Source organism: Pelecanus crispus, chromosome Z (genome assembly GCF_030463565.1).
Source record: "Pelecanus crispus isolate bPelCri1 chromosome Z, bPelCri1.pri, whole genome shotgun sequence".
Classification (NCBI taxonomy): Eukaryota; Metazoa; Chordata; class Aves; order Pelecaniformes; family Pelecanidae; genus Pelecanus; species Pelecanus crispus.
Window position 1 is genome coordinate 48603801 of NC_134676.1, and position 15708 is coordinate 48619508.

Below are 15708 nucleotides of genomic sequence, written 5' to 3' on the forward strand. Positions count from 1 at the left end.
TGAAGGTTTGAAGAAACAAGTATTAGAACAAGTTATGGGGTGTGGGAGGTTTCTTATACAGTTGGATGAAAGTATAGGTGTTCCTAGCCTGTCTCAGTTTATGGCATTTGCTAGATTTTTTTAAATGACAAAATACGTGAAGAACAACTTTTTTTGTGAGTCACTAAAGATGTACTGTATTCTCAACAGTAAACTGTTTCTTTAATAAAAACTATGTTGTATGGAAAAACTGTAGAAGTGTAACCACTGATGTTGCTTTGACTGGGATAAAAAAAGGATCCCAGGATAAGGTTACAGCAATAGTAAAATTCATTCACTGGATCACCCATGCGCAAGCTAGTGCAGCAAATAAGTTGGAGCCAGAAGCACACAAAGTGCTACAAGATGTCATCCATGTGGTTAATTTTATAAAAACATGACCTTTCAATACTAGAATCTTTATGATACTTTGGAAAGAGATGGGGACTCTACAAGATGTCGTCAATGTGGTTAATTTTATAAAAACATGACCTTTCAGTATTAGAATCTTTACAATACTTTGGAAAGAGATGGGGACTCACCGTGAAAGTCTTTTGTACCACAGAGGCTCACTGGTTATTTCATGGCAAAGTGCTTAAGAGAGTTGTCAAACTTAAAGATGAGTACGCATTTTTCTTTCACAGAAAGACAAGCAAGTGTTCCACATCTGCTGACCTTTTCTGTGAGGAAAAGGGCCTGTCAGTACTATGCTACCTAGGACAATATTTTAGCAAAATAAAGTAATTTAATCTGTCTCTGCAAGGTAAAGGTGACGTTTTAACGAGTGAGAAAATAACTGCTTTTTTAAAGAAACTCATTGTATGGAGAGAGGATTTTGAAAATAGTTTGGAAACGCTTCAATCATCATGTGATACTGTTGTGAAAAGTGGTGCAAAGGTGTCATCTATAATAACTCTTATACCTATACACTTGAACTTGGAAACAATTTTCTAACCTGTTTAAAATCTTCTAAATTAAGTGTTAGTGGGTTTTCATAAAAAGCACAAAAATCCAAGACCCTCCAGTTAGCTTGCAAGAACAACTGATTGACATCAAGGAACATGGGAACTTACTAGCTGAATTTTAACAAACACCTTTGCATAGTTGGTGGATGGGATTGAAAAATTAGCATCATGATTGTCCTGGTTTCAGCTGGGATAGAGTTAATTTTCTTCCTAGTAGCTGGCATAGTGCTGCGTTTTGGATTTAGTAGGAGAAGATAATGTTGATAACACACTGATGTTTTAGTTGTTGCTAAGTACTGCTTATGCTAGTCAAGGACTTTTCAGCTTCCCATGCTCTGCCAGGTGCACAAGAAGCTGTGAGGGGGCACAGCCAAGGCAGCAGACCCAAACTGGCCAAAGGGCTATTCCATACCATATGACGTCATGCTCAGTATATAAACTGGGGGGGGTGGGGGGGGTGGTGGTGGCCAGGGGGCAGTGAGCACTGCTCAGGGACTTGCTGGGTATCGGTCGGCAGGTGGTGAGCAATTGTATTGTGCATCACTTGCTTTGTATATTATCATTATTACATTGTTATTACTACTACTACTACTATTTTACTTTATTTCAATTATTAAACTCTTCCTATCTCAACCCAGGAGTGTTTCTCACTCTTACTCTTCTGATTCTCTCCCCCATCCCATCAGGGTAGGGGGAGTAAGCGAGCAGCTGCATGGTGCTTAGTTGCTGGCTGGGGCTAAACCACAAGAATGATTTAGTAAGCAAAACCAGCAATGCATTTCTTCCATTTGGATCTATGTATCTTTGCAAAGTACGTTTTTCAGCCATTAAAAACAAGTATCAAAATAAATTGAACTTAGAAGCAGACCTTTGAATCTCTGTACCATGGTAAACCAAGATTTTAAAAAATAATGAAGCATATTCCATAGCATCACTTACTGAGAGTTATTAATTTTCCAGTGAGAGCAAAAAGGTATTTTGTACCACTTAAAAATTTTTTTATTAAATTGTTAACTTAATCTCTCATCTTTTTAAAATTTTTTTATTATGTACTTTATTAGTACAGGAGTACATGTGTATAATTTATAAATATATACAGTATGGGTGCATGCTCAAAATATTTTTTGCATCCAGCTCTAGATTCCGCAGTGCAAGAAAGACATGGACCTGTTGGAGCAGGTCCAGAGGAGGGCCACAAAAATGGTCAGAGCACTGGAACCCCTCTCCTATGAAGAAAGGCTGAGAGTTGGAGTTGTTCAGCCTGGAGAAGAAAAGCTCTGGGAAGACCTTACTGTGGCCTCTCAAGATATAAAGGGGCTTATAAAAAAGACAGAGAGAGGATTTTTACCAAGGCCTGTTGGTAAAGAATGGGCAACAGTTTTAAATTGAAAAGGGTAGATTTAATTGGACACAAGGAAGAAATTTTTTATGATGAGGGTGGTGAGACACTGCAACAGATTACCCAGAGAAGTTGTGGACACCCCATCCCTGGAAGCGTTCTAGGTCAGGTTGGACAGGGCTTTGAGCAACCTCATCTAGTGAAAGATGTCCCTGCTCCGTGATCTTTAAAGGTCCCTTCCAACCCCAACCATTCTGTGATTCTGAGATCCTACTTTAAAAATTCAAATTTGATCTGTTGCTGGAATGCTATTAGCAGTAATAAATTTGACACCTCCTACTTTAACACTAACATACTGTATGATCTCTTAAGTTCCACACCAAGTTTAAGACATTCTACACTGGGATCATGCAAAACCTACTTGACAGCAGTCTGGCCTGTGGCAAAAATAAAATACCCAGCATAAAAGCCCAGGCTTGAATTCCAAGTAATTCAAAGTAAAAGAAACACCTAAACCTCATCAGAAAAAGCATCTTAACTCTGTAGTACCGTTCAGATCAGTGCAATGCCTTTTTTTTCTTTTTTTTTGAAAAAAAACTGACTCCCTTCCCCTCTTTCCACTTCTCTACCCCAATGGACACCATGTCAGACACCAAACAAGACTTCTCAGCAAAGCATGCTTTTCACCAACGCTTGATGACACGGACACAACAGTAAAACAGGAATTCAGGTACTGTAATCCAGCACTAGGATTAAACCACTTCTGTTCTGAAGAAGGGAAGGCACTCTGGTGAACTCAAAAGAACACACACTTCCACATGAAACCTAGAAAGCTTAAGATGCAGATTTATTATGCATTAGGAAGCTTATTAACTTAAAAACCAAACCGCATAGTAAAAAATGTTTGTTATCTCTGCTCAATGTGGAACAAGTTTCAAAATATATATTTTTAAAATTTGTTCAGTCAATACACAATCCTTTTAAAAAACTGTATATCTGTCAGTACCCTCATTACATTTATAAATACAGGATTTACACAGAACCCCATCTGGAAAAATTAAAACTCCTTACAAATATCTACATATATTGCATACATATAAAACATTCATAGGAGTACTTCATTAAAGTTGGGTTTAATGGTCCATTTACACTGCAGCAAAATACATATAAATCTGTGTATTTTTCATAAAATGTCTCTAAAAATTAGCACATTTGTAGCCATTCATAACTCCTTTAAAGCATCTTCTAGAAAGGAAATTTGATATGAATATATCCATAAGATTCAGCAGATCAGACAGTGATATGAAGACTAAATATGAGTAATAACTGAACACTAAGTAGCAGTTAAGGCAGGGGTGAAAAGAATTAGTAAGAAAGATTATTTCATATGGCAGATAAAGTGACAAAATGCAATAAATATACATTTTTCTTGATGTAAACTACTCTGGCACCCACTGTTTTTCCTGCCTCAGAAGTCAGGAGTGTCCATATTTCTGACACTGCTCATTTTATAATTCTGTTATTTTATCAGCAACACATTAATGTGACCAGTGCTCTCAGGTGCCATCTGGATTTGCTTTAACTGCTCAGAACTGACTGTTCTGCAATGTGGCTTTAAAACTTCAATATGACCTTCATTTATGGGCAATGACTGTCATGTGTGACCATACAACCTCAGAAGTCATCTCAGTTTCATCATGGCTTTCTGGTAACTACTGGACTAAATAATTGTTACTAAATAATATTTGAAAATGTGTCTCCAGGAAATTCAATTACTTTTATTGATAACCACTATTTCAGATACCAGAACTATATAGATCAGTCCCTCTCACATAGTGAGGACTATGTCTGGTATACATGCAGACAAAAGGCATAAGAAACGCAAAACAACCTTTAGCAGTGGTGGCAGAAACTGTTCTGCCTCAAACCTGATTATTTTGCATACAACTTTGGGAACTGAACATTCAAACTTTAAAAAAAGTTCCATTACATTTGTATATTCGGGTTTCTACCGAATACCAGGATTTGACACAGCCTTTGCAGTCTAATATTGGGTAGAATAACACCTAGTTGTGACCTGCCATGTTAAACAAACCCTCCTGCAAGTATGGTATCAACCTCAAGTATCATACAGCACGTGACCTTTCCCTGTACACAGCTGCCTTTCTTTCAGAGGCCGAATACTCTGTACCTCACACCACGCTCCCAGAGCCACAATTCAGTGCATGAATTTGTTCCATAGTATCCTCAGAAGTTACCCTTCATACACTGCTATCTTGCAGCAATGGTTCAATGTCCTCTTCACTGCTTCGGTCTAGGTTGTTACTCAGAGTACTGCTGATGCTGTTGCTGTGTTTTCTGGCACTGCTGGTTTTGCTGTGCTCAGGAATAAATAAGGCGACTAGAAAAGCCAGAAGGACAATGCATGCTCCAACAAGGAAGGGTGGACCAGGAATGATTGCTCTCTGTGGGGAAACAAGCATATAAAAGAATTCATGAAGTTTTTGACATTGACTTCTGCATTAAGAACTATACCATTAGGGCAAGAAATAACGGGAGATGTATTTACAGTGACTATAAAGCTTATGCAAACAAGTTCATATGTTAACCACAACATGAATTTGCTGTATCTACAATCCCGAAGAATTCCTCACCTGATCTGCACACCAATCTGAAAAACAGAAACATGCACAAAACTACAAACTGACAATAGGATAGCCTAGCAGATGAAACAGACATTGACTGATGCTCCTTTGTCCTTTTTTTTCCTTTAGGCAACATGCCTGTTAAATCAGTAAGACTCCTCTGAAGATTAATAGGATAAGGTTTCAACACCCAGAAGTACAAATCCTCAATCAATCTTTACTCTCAACTTCACTTTTTCCACTTGCTTCCATGGCTGACATGCTTCAGAATCAAGTTAACCGAATAAACAAATGCACCCAAAAACTAATACACAACTTAAAATACAACACATCCACATTTCTTAACCAGAATTAAAAACAAGCACCAGAAAGGTTGTAAGACTAATTTTAAACCAAGTAAGTTTGATGACAAAACTCTACAAAAGAAGTGTCAGCAATGCAGCGATTCTTTTTTTTTTAATCTTAAACAACTTTTCTGTACTTTCATCAACTAAAACTAAATAAAACCAGAAGATGAAATTCATCAACCCAGAGTACATTTTTCCTATTAAATGAAACACAGGAAGTGCAGAATGATCTGAGGGGCTGGAGCACCTCTCCTATGAGGACAGGCTGAGAGAGTTGGGGTTGTTCAGCCTGGAGAAGAGAAGGCTGCGAGGAGACCTTATTGCAGCCTTTCAGTACTTGAAGGAGGCCTATAGGAAGGATGGGGAGAATCTTTTTAGCAAGGCTTGCTGTGACAGGACAAGGAATAATGAATTTAAACTAAAGCAGAATAGATTTAGACTAGACATAAGAAAGACATTCTTTACAATGAGGGTGGTCAAGCACTGGAACAGGTTGCCCAGAGAGGTGGTAGAGGCCCCATCCCTAGAAACATTCAAGGTCAGGTTGGATGGGGCTCTGAGCAACCTGATCTAGTTAAAGCTGTCACTGCTCACTGCAGGGGGGTTGGGCTAGATGACTTCCAAAGGTCCCTTCCAACCCAAAGCATTCTATGATTCTATGAAGTTATTTCAATATGAAATGGGAAAGTAACTGAAATTAAGCATACAGTAACAGGATATTTCCCTTGCTTCAACTCTTGTTACAAGCAGAGGCCTAATTTTTCAGCTGATGCTCTCTAAATTTAAAGTATATAAACATATTAACAGAATTTTTATTAACAATACTACTTAAATCTTCAAGTGGTGCTAAGCCTACAAGTACTTAAAAGAATGTAACAAACCTCCATAAATTAATAGCCTCATTTGTAGTGAAACAGCTGATTTATCCGAGCAGCTTTTGAATATTCCACTACTTCAGTTTCACTGAAGAGAGTAAGAAGTTTTGAAAACCAGTCTTAACTCATTGCATTACCAAGAGTTATCACTACTCTCCAAACACAGCCTATGACTGCATTGTTTGGTTTAAGGGCTCCAGCTGGATAATTATAATGATGCAACCTCACCCTTCTCTTTAGGCTCTCCAGTTTTGAAAACAGGTATTTAAATGGGAATTAAGACAGTTATGCTTAACTTTTACTATTTATGCTCTGTGGACCGGATACACAATCTTTCTTGAATAGGTGGCATCAGAGGTGGAATCACAAGTGTGCCTGTTCTTAAGTCCTCTAGAGTAACAGAAATGAATACTTAAAGGCAAGTCAAAAAAAGAAAAAAAGTTAAGTTCAAGCTGTTTAAAAAAAACACAGAAACAACCACTAGGCTGTATTCTCCTCCATTTACTCTACACATTAAATAACTGAAATTTGCATCCAGACATTCCTGTCACCACTGTTTGGATATGGAAGTTTACAGAACCATTATATCTAACAATTTGTTTTAGCACTCTGTCCATCAGTGAACACAGGAGACTGTATCTGAAAGATACAATACTGAATTATGACAATAATCAGCTTTCACTAGTTAAACTTTTTTTTTTAAATGGGACAAGACAGCTTGCTTTCAAAGTAAAATGTGTCAAAAGTTACACAAACAAATTTATTCTTCACATTAATAATTTTAACAATACCTATATAAATAACCTATTTCTCATAACAACTTAAAAATCTATTTCCTGTAGTTTCAGTAACACCCAGTATTCAGTAGTGGAAAAAAAGGAGGAAGAAATGTTTTTAATTCACCTCAACAGCACACTAGGTTTGATCAAGGTTCAGCACAGTAACAGTGCATTTTTAATTGAGTTCCTACAGACTGATTGCCTTTGACAAGCAGGGGTAGAATACAAGCTTAAACATCAAAAAAAAATTACAATGCTTGTCACAGACTAAAACACATTATATCAGTTAACTGCAGTTCCACAGACATTCAGTAACTTTAAAACAAGGTACTTGACCATTTAAACTTGTTATTGGAACACTTCTTATTGAACATTTATTAGCATTTAATAAATCAAGAAAATATTTTCCAAACTATGTATATCTGTAAAGCAACTCCTAGGTACCAATTTAAAACACTGAACAAAATCAAGAGACAAGTAGCTTGCATTTGGGCCTTGCAAATCCAAGGTACTAGTATCAGTGTTGTAAGCTAGACTTGTACACATTTGCTACTTCCCTTGTCTAATCTTGGCGCATTCCCTGGTTTTTCACTTCCACTCATTTTACTTCGATCAATTTTTAAAGCTATGCAATATTTAAATTGTGGAGTTCTTTCCCATTGTTATATTAGACTTGAACATAAAAATTAGTAGGAAGAAAATTGTATTGTTATTTTCCTGAATGGTTTTATGGGTTAGGTGCCTGGTAACTATTAACTGTAAATGTAATTACAGACATTTAACAAAGCTTATGAGTACATCCGTAATTAAACATAAGAGCTGTCCCACTGAAATTAGAATAAAAAGCAATCTTAGTTATGTAAATACTTACTGATTTTGCTGTACTGCTAACTAAAAAATGTCTACTCATTTATTAAGTAGGTTTTCAAGAAAACGAGGATGTCTGAAACAGTTTAATTTACACTTACAGTTTAGAAAAATCTTTATTTTATAGGGAAGCTTATACATTAAGCTTCAGCGCAGGAATTTCTTCTACCACAAGCTTTAGAAAATTCCACCACAGAAGGTTTGACTCATTTATAACTTACTGGAACAGTCAGTTGCTCCACTGTAATACATTTGGGCTACTTCAACAAAAAAACCCACATGGGTATTCTTAAAGTAACAGAACATACTGAAATTACTTCTAACAGAAATGTGCATACAAGGTCAAAAAGCCAACATACTCCCTGCCCCGAAGAAAAGCTTATGTGATTCAATGCTTTAAAAAACAGAGTCCAAGAGCAAAATTTTAACTACTGCTTACTAGAAATTTTAACTAAACTCTTGAAAACCTGAAATCATGATTATAAACGTTTTCCCATATTTTGCTACAGTTGCCTTTCTGTACAACAAAAAGAGTGTCTTTGCCCCCTTACTCTAGAACTCTACTTAGTTTGCTTGAGCAAATTACGGAGCACCTCATCACAGGTACAGCAGTAAGCAATATGTTCAAGCACTTGTTACAGTTAATACCTGGAAAGATGCACGGACTGGGGGATGACCAACAAACAGTTGTTTTCACAGTAACAGACACCAGTTATTCAGCTAATCTGTTGTCTTTCTTAATCAGCTTAATGACAAGCTAAGAGATCATCAGCTCTCTGAAAAGTCCACTCTTAGTATTTTGAAAAAAGCCGTGATATTGTAGCTGAAGAGGTTAGAGCAATCAAGCTAAAATGAAAAAAAGGGTTCATAAGATTCTCCAAACTCTGGTAAGCATAAATTTGGTATTTTGGAAGCCAAATAGGAAAGAACAAAGCAGACAAAAATGTAGACCTCAAACAAAGGTGGAAGGGATACAAGAAACAACTTGAGGAGAGTTCCAAAGAAATGTTGTATAGTATTGACTTCTCCCCTTCCCATCAAGTTTCATACAGGCAAGTCTTGGGCTCTCAGCACAAGAAGGACATGGACCTGTTGGAGCGGGTCCAGAAGAGGGACACAAAAATGATCACAGGACTGGAGCACCTCTCCTATGAGGACACATTGAGAGAGTTGGGAGTTGTTCAGCCTGGAGAAGAGAAGGCTGCAAGGAGACCTTATTGCGACCTTCCAATACTTAAAGGGGGCCTACAGGAAAGATGGGGACAATCTTTTTAATCCTGATGTGACAGGACAAGGAATAATGGATGTAAACTAAAGAAGAATAGATTTAGACTAGACATAAGAAAGACATTTTTTACAATGAGGGCGATCAAGCACTGGAATGGGTTGCCCAGAGAGGCAGTGGAGGCCCTCTCCCTAGAAACATTGAAGGTCAGGTTGGATGGGGCTCTGAGCAACCTGATCTGGTTAAAGCTGTCCCTGCTTACTGCAGGGGGGTTGGGCTAGATGACCTCTAAAGGTCCCTTCCAACCCAAAGCATTCTATGATTCTATGAAAGGTGATGAACAGCATTGTTACTGCCATTGGGGCAGGGGGGGGGGATCTCAACTGTAAACTGAATTACTGTATATAGAAATAATTAACATATTACTGCGAGGTTTAAAGATAAACTTGTTACAATTTACCGAGTTACCAAAAATGACCTTTCTATTTTCAAAATTTCGTGTTTCACTGTAATCAGGATTATAGCTGTGTTTTGAGTAGATTTACATCAGAAGTTAACTGGTTTTCTGTTAGAATACTGAAACCAGAGCTGTTACTACTGTAAATCTAAATATTTACTATTAAATTTAAATTATGAGCTATCTTAATATTTCAATAGAGCTGACAAGTGAGAATTAAGTAGTTCAAAAATTAGATATCAAGATTTTAAATCAACCAAAAATGACAGATTACGAATTCTACACTGCAAACTTCACACCAAATTTTAAACTTACCTCATCACTGGGATCTTGCATTGCTTTTTTTCCAGAAGTCTGATCAGATGGCAATTCGCTGAGCTCCACATGGAAGAGAAAGAAAATAAAGCCATACAATGCTGGTCCCAGGCCATTGCACAGACCTCTTATTCCAGTTATTATTCCTTGGACAACACCTAACGAAGAAGAAAAAAAAAAAAGTAGGACTTTTTTTTTTAATCAAGAATAAAACACTCAGAGCCAACAGCTCTGAGTGTATCCTAATGTCTCTTCCAAAATAGCACATCTCAGAATTATTTCTACATACTAAGATCTTAAGAAATACATTGAAGACAACTTTGCTGGATTAAAATAATCCTCTGCATGACCATAGTTCTGTCACTGTACTTGCATGCTACTAGAAGCAATATGAGTTTTGAATACAAGTGTCTAAATTTATGTCCAAGTCTAATTTTCCATATTAGAGTTCTCCCACCCTCACCCAAAGCCTACAACGAAGAAAGCAGAGGTGGTGTGGTACCTGCTCAATTTATTTTCAAGTGAAATTTAGAGTAATATATCTGTGTGTTAAGGGTTGTTATTGGTAAAATATGCACATACTGTAGCAGATGTCTTCCCTTCACCAGTCTCAAACCAGGATTTATTTAAGTACCAAGTAACTTATTCGGGGCAGTAAATTCAGCAGTACTGCAGTAAATTCACAAAACAAGATTGGTTGCAGCTTGATTAATCAAAGGCATATGGGTGTATTTCTGTTTCAACTTCATTAAGTGACTGTGACAACAGTATAAGAAGCTTTTCAACAATCTTACAGATTAGATTCTACAGAACACTATTTTTACAGTATTAGTAGTCTGCATATCCCCTCCTTTCTTATGCAGTAACTTGTAAAATGGAAGGAAAGAAAATGTGCCAAAAAGTTGTCCAAGTTTTTTCTTCATAGGTTGACATGTAAGCTTACAATCTTTGTGCCACTAGGTGGCAAAACTTCACGCTAGAAAAACTATGTATTGTATGCCTGAGCTATTAAGAGTAGTTTCCTCTATACAAAGTGAAAGATTGATGACTTCTGTCAACTTAACTAAACTATTCATTTCATGATATAAATAGAAAACAAGTCTTTTAAAACTCTTTTCAATGTCTCTAATAAAAAAAAAAGGGGGGGGGGGAACGATAAAAAAAAACCCATATAAAATACTGTCTTCTGCACCTTTCAAACTCAATACAAATCTGCCTCCTAGAACTGCACCTCCTTTAATCTCCCACATCAGCTGCACTTACCTAACTTCAAGTTGTACAATGTTAAAGCAAGACTGATACTTATGATTTATATGTACAGAATTTTTTTTGAAGGGAACACTGAAGTCATTTATTATATGCCAGTGTTATACTTTGTGATGACTCCTTCCCTCACTTCATTTTAAATGAAGAGTTATTTCTATTGTTCATTCCCCTTCACATCAAAATCAATTAATTTTTATGCCTTCTCAGATCAACTTAAGCTTTTCTATTCCTCAGAAATCTGAAGTATTAGAGCAAATAGGGCCAACTTTTCCACACAGAATAGAGCTTCTTGTATAGGCTTATTTTAATCTGGTAAAATATGGTTTTAGTTTCCATTAAAAAGATGGTATAGTTGCATTAATCCTCACTACCTACTTAAGCGAATATTACTTTTAATAAAAAAAGAGGAAGGAAAAAACATAAAAGTTACCACATCTGGTTTTGTTGCTTTGGTAGTACTCTACAGGAAGCTAGAAGAGAAGTAGCTGGTCAGATGGAAACTATGCATTTTGCAATGCAAATGTGATAAATTTGTGTACCTCCTTCCTCTTTATATAGATTAGTAGTAGCTGTGGAAGTCTGCTAAAGAAACTCATTACTCATCAACATATTTGAAAAGTACACCTAGATAAGTATTCTGCTTTCTAGACAGATGAGTCATGCAAGAAAGAAGTCTGATGCTGAAACAGAAATTCAATCAATACTCACCTTGTTGATCTGACTCTGCATTTCTTGAAACCAGGGCACTGATTGCTGGGAACGTAATGCTTGACATTGCGGCTACAGCTCCAGCTGCCCACATCATCCTGTGTCAAATACATAACTTGAATTAAAAATGAGATTGCCCATATAATTACTCCCCACTGCCCCAAAAAGGGCCACAAGAGTACCCTCATTTAATGCTTAATGCCCTTTCAAAAGTACTCATTAAAATACCTAAAGACTGAAAATTATTTGGTCAGGGCCTTCTTCCTGCTCTCCTCCCTCAAATTACCCTGAGCTTCTTGGAAGAGAAGTGCATTTGATTCTACACTAGCTATTACAGCAGAGGAAAAGAACGAGTGGGAGTGAAGTGATGCATGGGCTTTCCCTCTCCAAAGTCTGTACAAGGGAACAATGTCACAGGGTGTCCCCGTGAGGCAATTCTCTAACTTGTATAACTCACTAAGGAGCGCTCTGATAAAGAACAAGCATTCATCACTGTCAGTAGGACAAACTTTGTAAAGAAAAAGCTGTTCCAGCTTACAGTTCTAGTTCACTTTACTTACAGTTTTTCCAACAAAAGAAGCTCTAGATAGTTTCCAAGACCAAATATAGTTATAGTAAGAGAATGACATGTTAGAAAAAAAGAAAAAAGTAGAGGTCCAGTAACTGATTGATGGAATGGAGCTAGTGGAACTACCGGAGAGAACACACTACTTACTAGCTTGTGAACTTAAGAAAAAGTTTTAACTGCATTTGTAGGCATAAAACTCAGTGGACCAAAATGGTTCAAAGACTCCTTTTTCAAAAGCGCTGTTGGTCTGCAACTTACACTATATATCTGGAAAATTCTATCTTTCCTACATGCACAAAATACAGACCAAACTTGGGTAGTATAATACAAATGAGAAAGCTTAATTCACGGAACATTTAAATACTCATGACGCCAGAACAAAATGGTAGAATTTCTTGGAAAAGCATTTGCAGTTCCTTAGCAGGTATGTACCTATGAAAATGCATGCTTACCAGGACTGAGATCCAAAACCATACCAAGCCAACTGAAGGATTTGAAAGCCAAGGCCAAGGAGAACTGTATTTTTGTTCCCTATCGACCTCATCAAGATACTGAGAAACACAGTCTGCAAGAGAAAGTTGTTCATCCAAAAGTTATTTTAAAAAGCCAGATTGCTAAAGTAATTTTCCTTCTACACAAATTAATTCAGAAGACCTTTCAATTGCTGAGGAAATTCACACTATTTGTGCTGTAATTTCCCCTGTATTAAGTCCAAAATGCAGACTGGCCATATCAACATTTAATGTACAGACATTCTAACTATTAAAGAGTTTCTACTTCAGGACATCAAGAAGCATATGTATTGCTTTCTTCATGGATTATATCTCAGTGTCTGTTTCCACTGTAAACAGGCTTTTGTTTCCACCTCTGCAATTCTGTTTCATTACAGACTAGAGTTCCACAATAAACGCCGGTATCAAGTTAAGATAGTACAGGCTGGATATGGGTTGAATTTACCAGTATCTATAAATACTAGAGGAATAGAAGACTGTTAGCTCAGAAAAAAAGTAGTCTCTTTAGGTCAGGTGACTTACTATCCAAATTTACAATTAAAACCAACAAGTAAATGCTGCTGCTGTTCTAACTTCACCACATGCATTGAAATTTGGCTGAGGCCAATTCCTAGGCATCTTTAATTACATTTTCTGTTGACTCTTTACACCACTCATATCACCTTTTTATTTGCACACGAAAACTAATCCTGAAGGAAGACCACTGTTTTTCATCTGTTAGAAGCGTTACTGCCGATGGGGAAGAAGGTCCCAATTCAGATACAACAGCAATATGCTCACGGCAAGAAGCAGACTGTTCCTAGTACGGTGAAGTCCATATGGACAACTTCGCTCAATTAACAGTGCATATGTTTTTCTTTAACATGAGAAACTCAGCAATGCATCAGTAAAAAGCCAAAGAAAAGGAACAAGGACTGCAGAGCAGAGCATTCTTTCTCTCTCACGTACATCTTAGAATAGTTATCTTCTTTCTCATTCTTAGAGAAAGCTAGCTTGAAAGCTAAACAGCAAAAATACAGTAATTCTATCTACATGTGATTAGTTCTTTCTGGCGATATCCAACATGCCAACACATTTATGAAGCAAAGCTTATTTCAATAAGCTGCACTCTTCAGAGAGTTCAAAAAATCAATGCAGAGTTTCCTCATTTTAACACTGAAAATTATAAACCAGAAGGGCAGCCATTTTAGAGATCTTTACCAAAAATACTGGTCTGAATAAGGTATGATTGGGAAATGTGAGGGCACATAAAAGCATCAGAACAAACCACAGAGCAAGGATTAAAATAACAATTTGTACTGATAATGGAGAATACAACCGACACCAGTAAAACTCGTAAACACTGAGGAACGTGTTGTTTACATCAGAACTGTAAGACCTCCACTCTGCTAAGGATGGCAACAAGGTTACAGCACATTGTATGCGCCATTCCTCTTCCTGCTATCACAACAGGAAGACAAACTGTACCCATAAAGATACCAAAGATGACATCATAAAAGCTGCTTGATTCTAAAAGGTATAAAAGACCTGTCCAAAAACCAGCTCACTGTTGCCAATTAAGAGGTATGAAAGCAATATACCGAGGCCTCACAGTTCCTCAGCCTCCATGCTAAGCCTAAGTAAACCTGGACTGGCCATGTCAGTACCTGCATTGTTTGTACGCAAGTTTGATAGCATGAGCCAATTGAATAGGTTCAAGTAGCACGACTTTTACTTAAAATAAATAACAAGTTTCCCTTTCAGAAGGCTTTGCATTAAGTAACTGATTTCCTACATCATTTTAAACATTTAAAGCCAGAGTTCCAGTAAATTTACTGATCCAAGCTTAGCAAATTTTAGTTTCATCTTCTGATGGCTGGGTCCAGTATTTCTAAGGAAAGCAGACTTAAGCAAGACATCTGTGCAGACTACATATGAATATAACATTTAGTGAATGCAAGATACACTGGCATTTTAGAGCATGTAAGAAGTTTATAGACAAACTTAATAGTCAGAGAGTGTGCCTCAGTATCCCATTTGTACTGTTTAGTAGAACACCAAAAAGAAGAAAGCTTACCTGAGCTATTATAGACAGAACGCCTACCACAGCTATAAATGCTGCAATGCTAGCAGATCCAAAACCTATAATCTGAAGAGAAGCAGAAAATGCATAAAACAAGTGCCAAACACAATCCAGGACAATCACTAGCTAAGAGATGATCTTCTTCAAAGAAAGCACTGATCCCTGCTTATAATCTAAATCCATACAGGAAGTGTCACTTTCAAGAATAACCCTTAAACTCAACTGCTTGCCAAGAAATCCAAACAAGAAAAAAAAACAAACTACCTTAAAAAACGGAGACAGGGGAAATAATTTATCTTGAAATTGACATTCTCTATCCCATCCCATAGACACAATAGCTCTTTAACAGGCAAGATCCCACGTCGAGACATACAAACTGCTGCACTGAATGGGAACAAAGGTCTGCTTAACTTTATGAACACATGCTTAAGCTATGGCAGGCTTTGTGCGTCAGGAGTAAAGTGTTACTCAGTTCTTGGCTTCGCAACGTACTCTGCCTTTATTTTTTAAATCTGTATTTTGCCAGAAAGCAGTTTTCTGAGCAAAGTCTTTAACAAGAAACAAGTCTTAGGGAACACTTATTTAAACATCCTTAGTAAGATGCGAAGACACCAACATTTACCTGTCGCAAGTACAGAAAAAAGCTAGAATACTGGCCAGCCTCAGGCAGGTAAGAGAGAAACACTGTAATGCAGATCGGGAGAACCGTAGAATCTTTTCTAACCTTCTTCAGAGACTGTAAAACAAAGGAACAAAACAA

The 15708-nt window shown here is 37.1% G+C and overlaps 1 protein-coding gene across 1 annotated transcript in view; it reads right to left on the reverse strand.

Moving 5' to 3' along the window:
• Nucleotides 1–3151: 3151 nt before the first annotated feature.
• The window catches only part of SLC71A2 (solute carrier family 71 member 2), a 35609-nt gene continuing 23052 nt past the window's right edge, over nt 3152–15708 (reverse strand). The window contains exons 7-12 of the mRNA XM_075725901.1: nt 15571–15684; nt 14943–15014; nt 12827–12939; nt 11807–11904; nt 9833–9990; nt 3152–4787 (exon numbers count right to left, since the gene is read on the reverse strand). Of these exons, the coding sequence (XP_075582016.1) occupies nt 4584–4787; nt 9833–9990; nt 11807–11904; nt 12827–12939; nt 14943–15014; nt 15571–15684 (759 nt within the window). The 3' untranslated portion in view covers nt 3152–4583. The remainder of the gene's footprint in view (nt 4788–9832; nt 9991–11806; nt 11905–12826; nt 12940–14942; nt 15015–15570; nt 15685–15708) is intronic.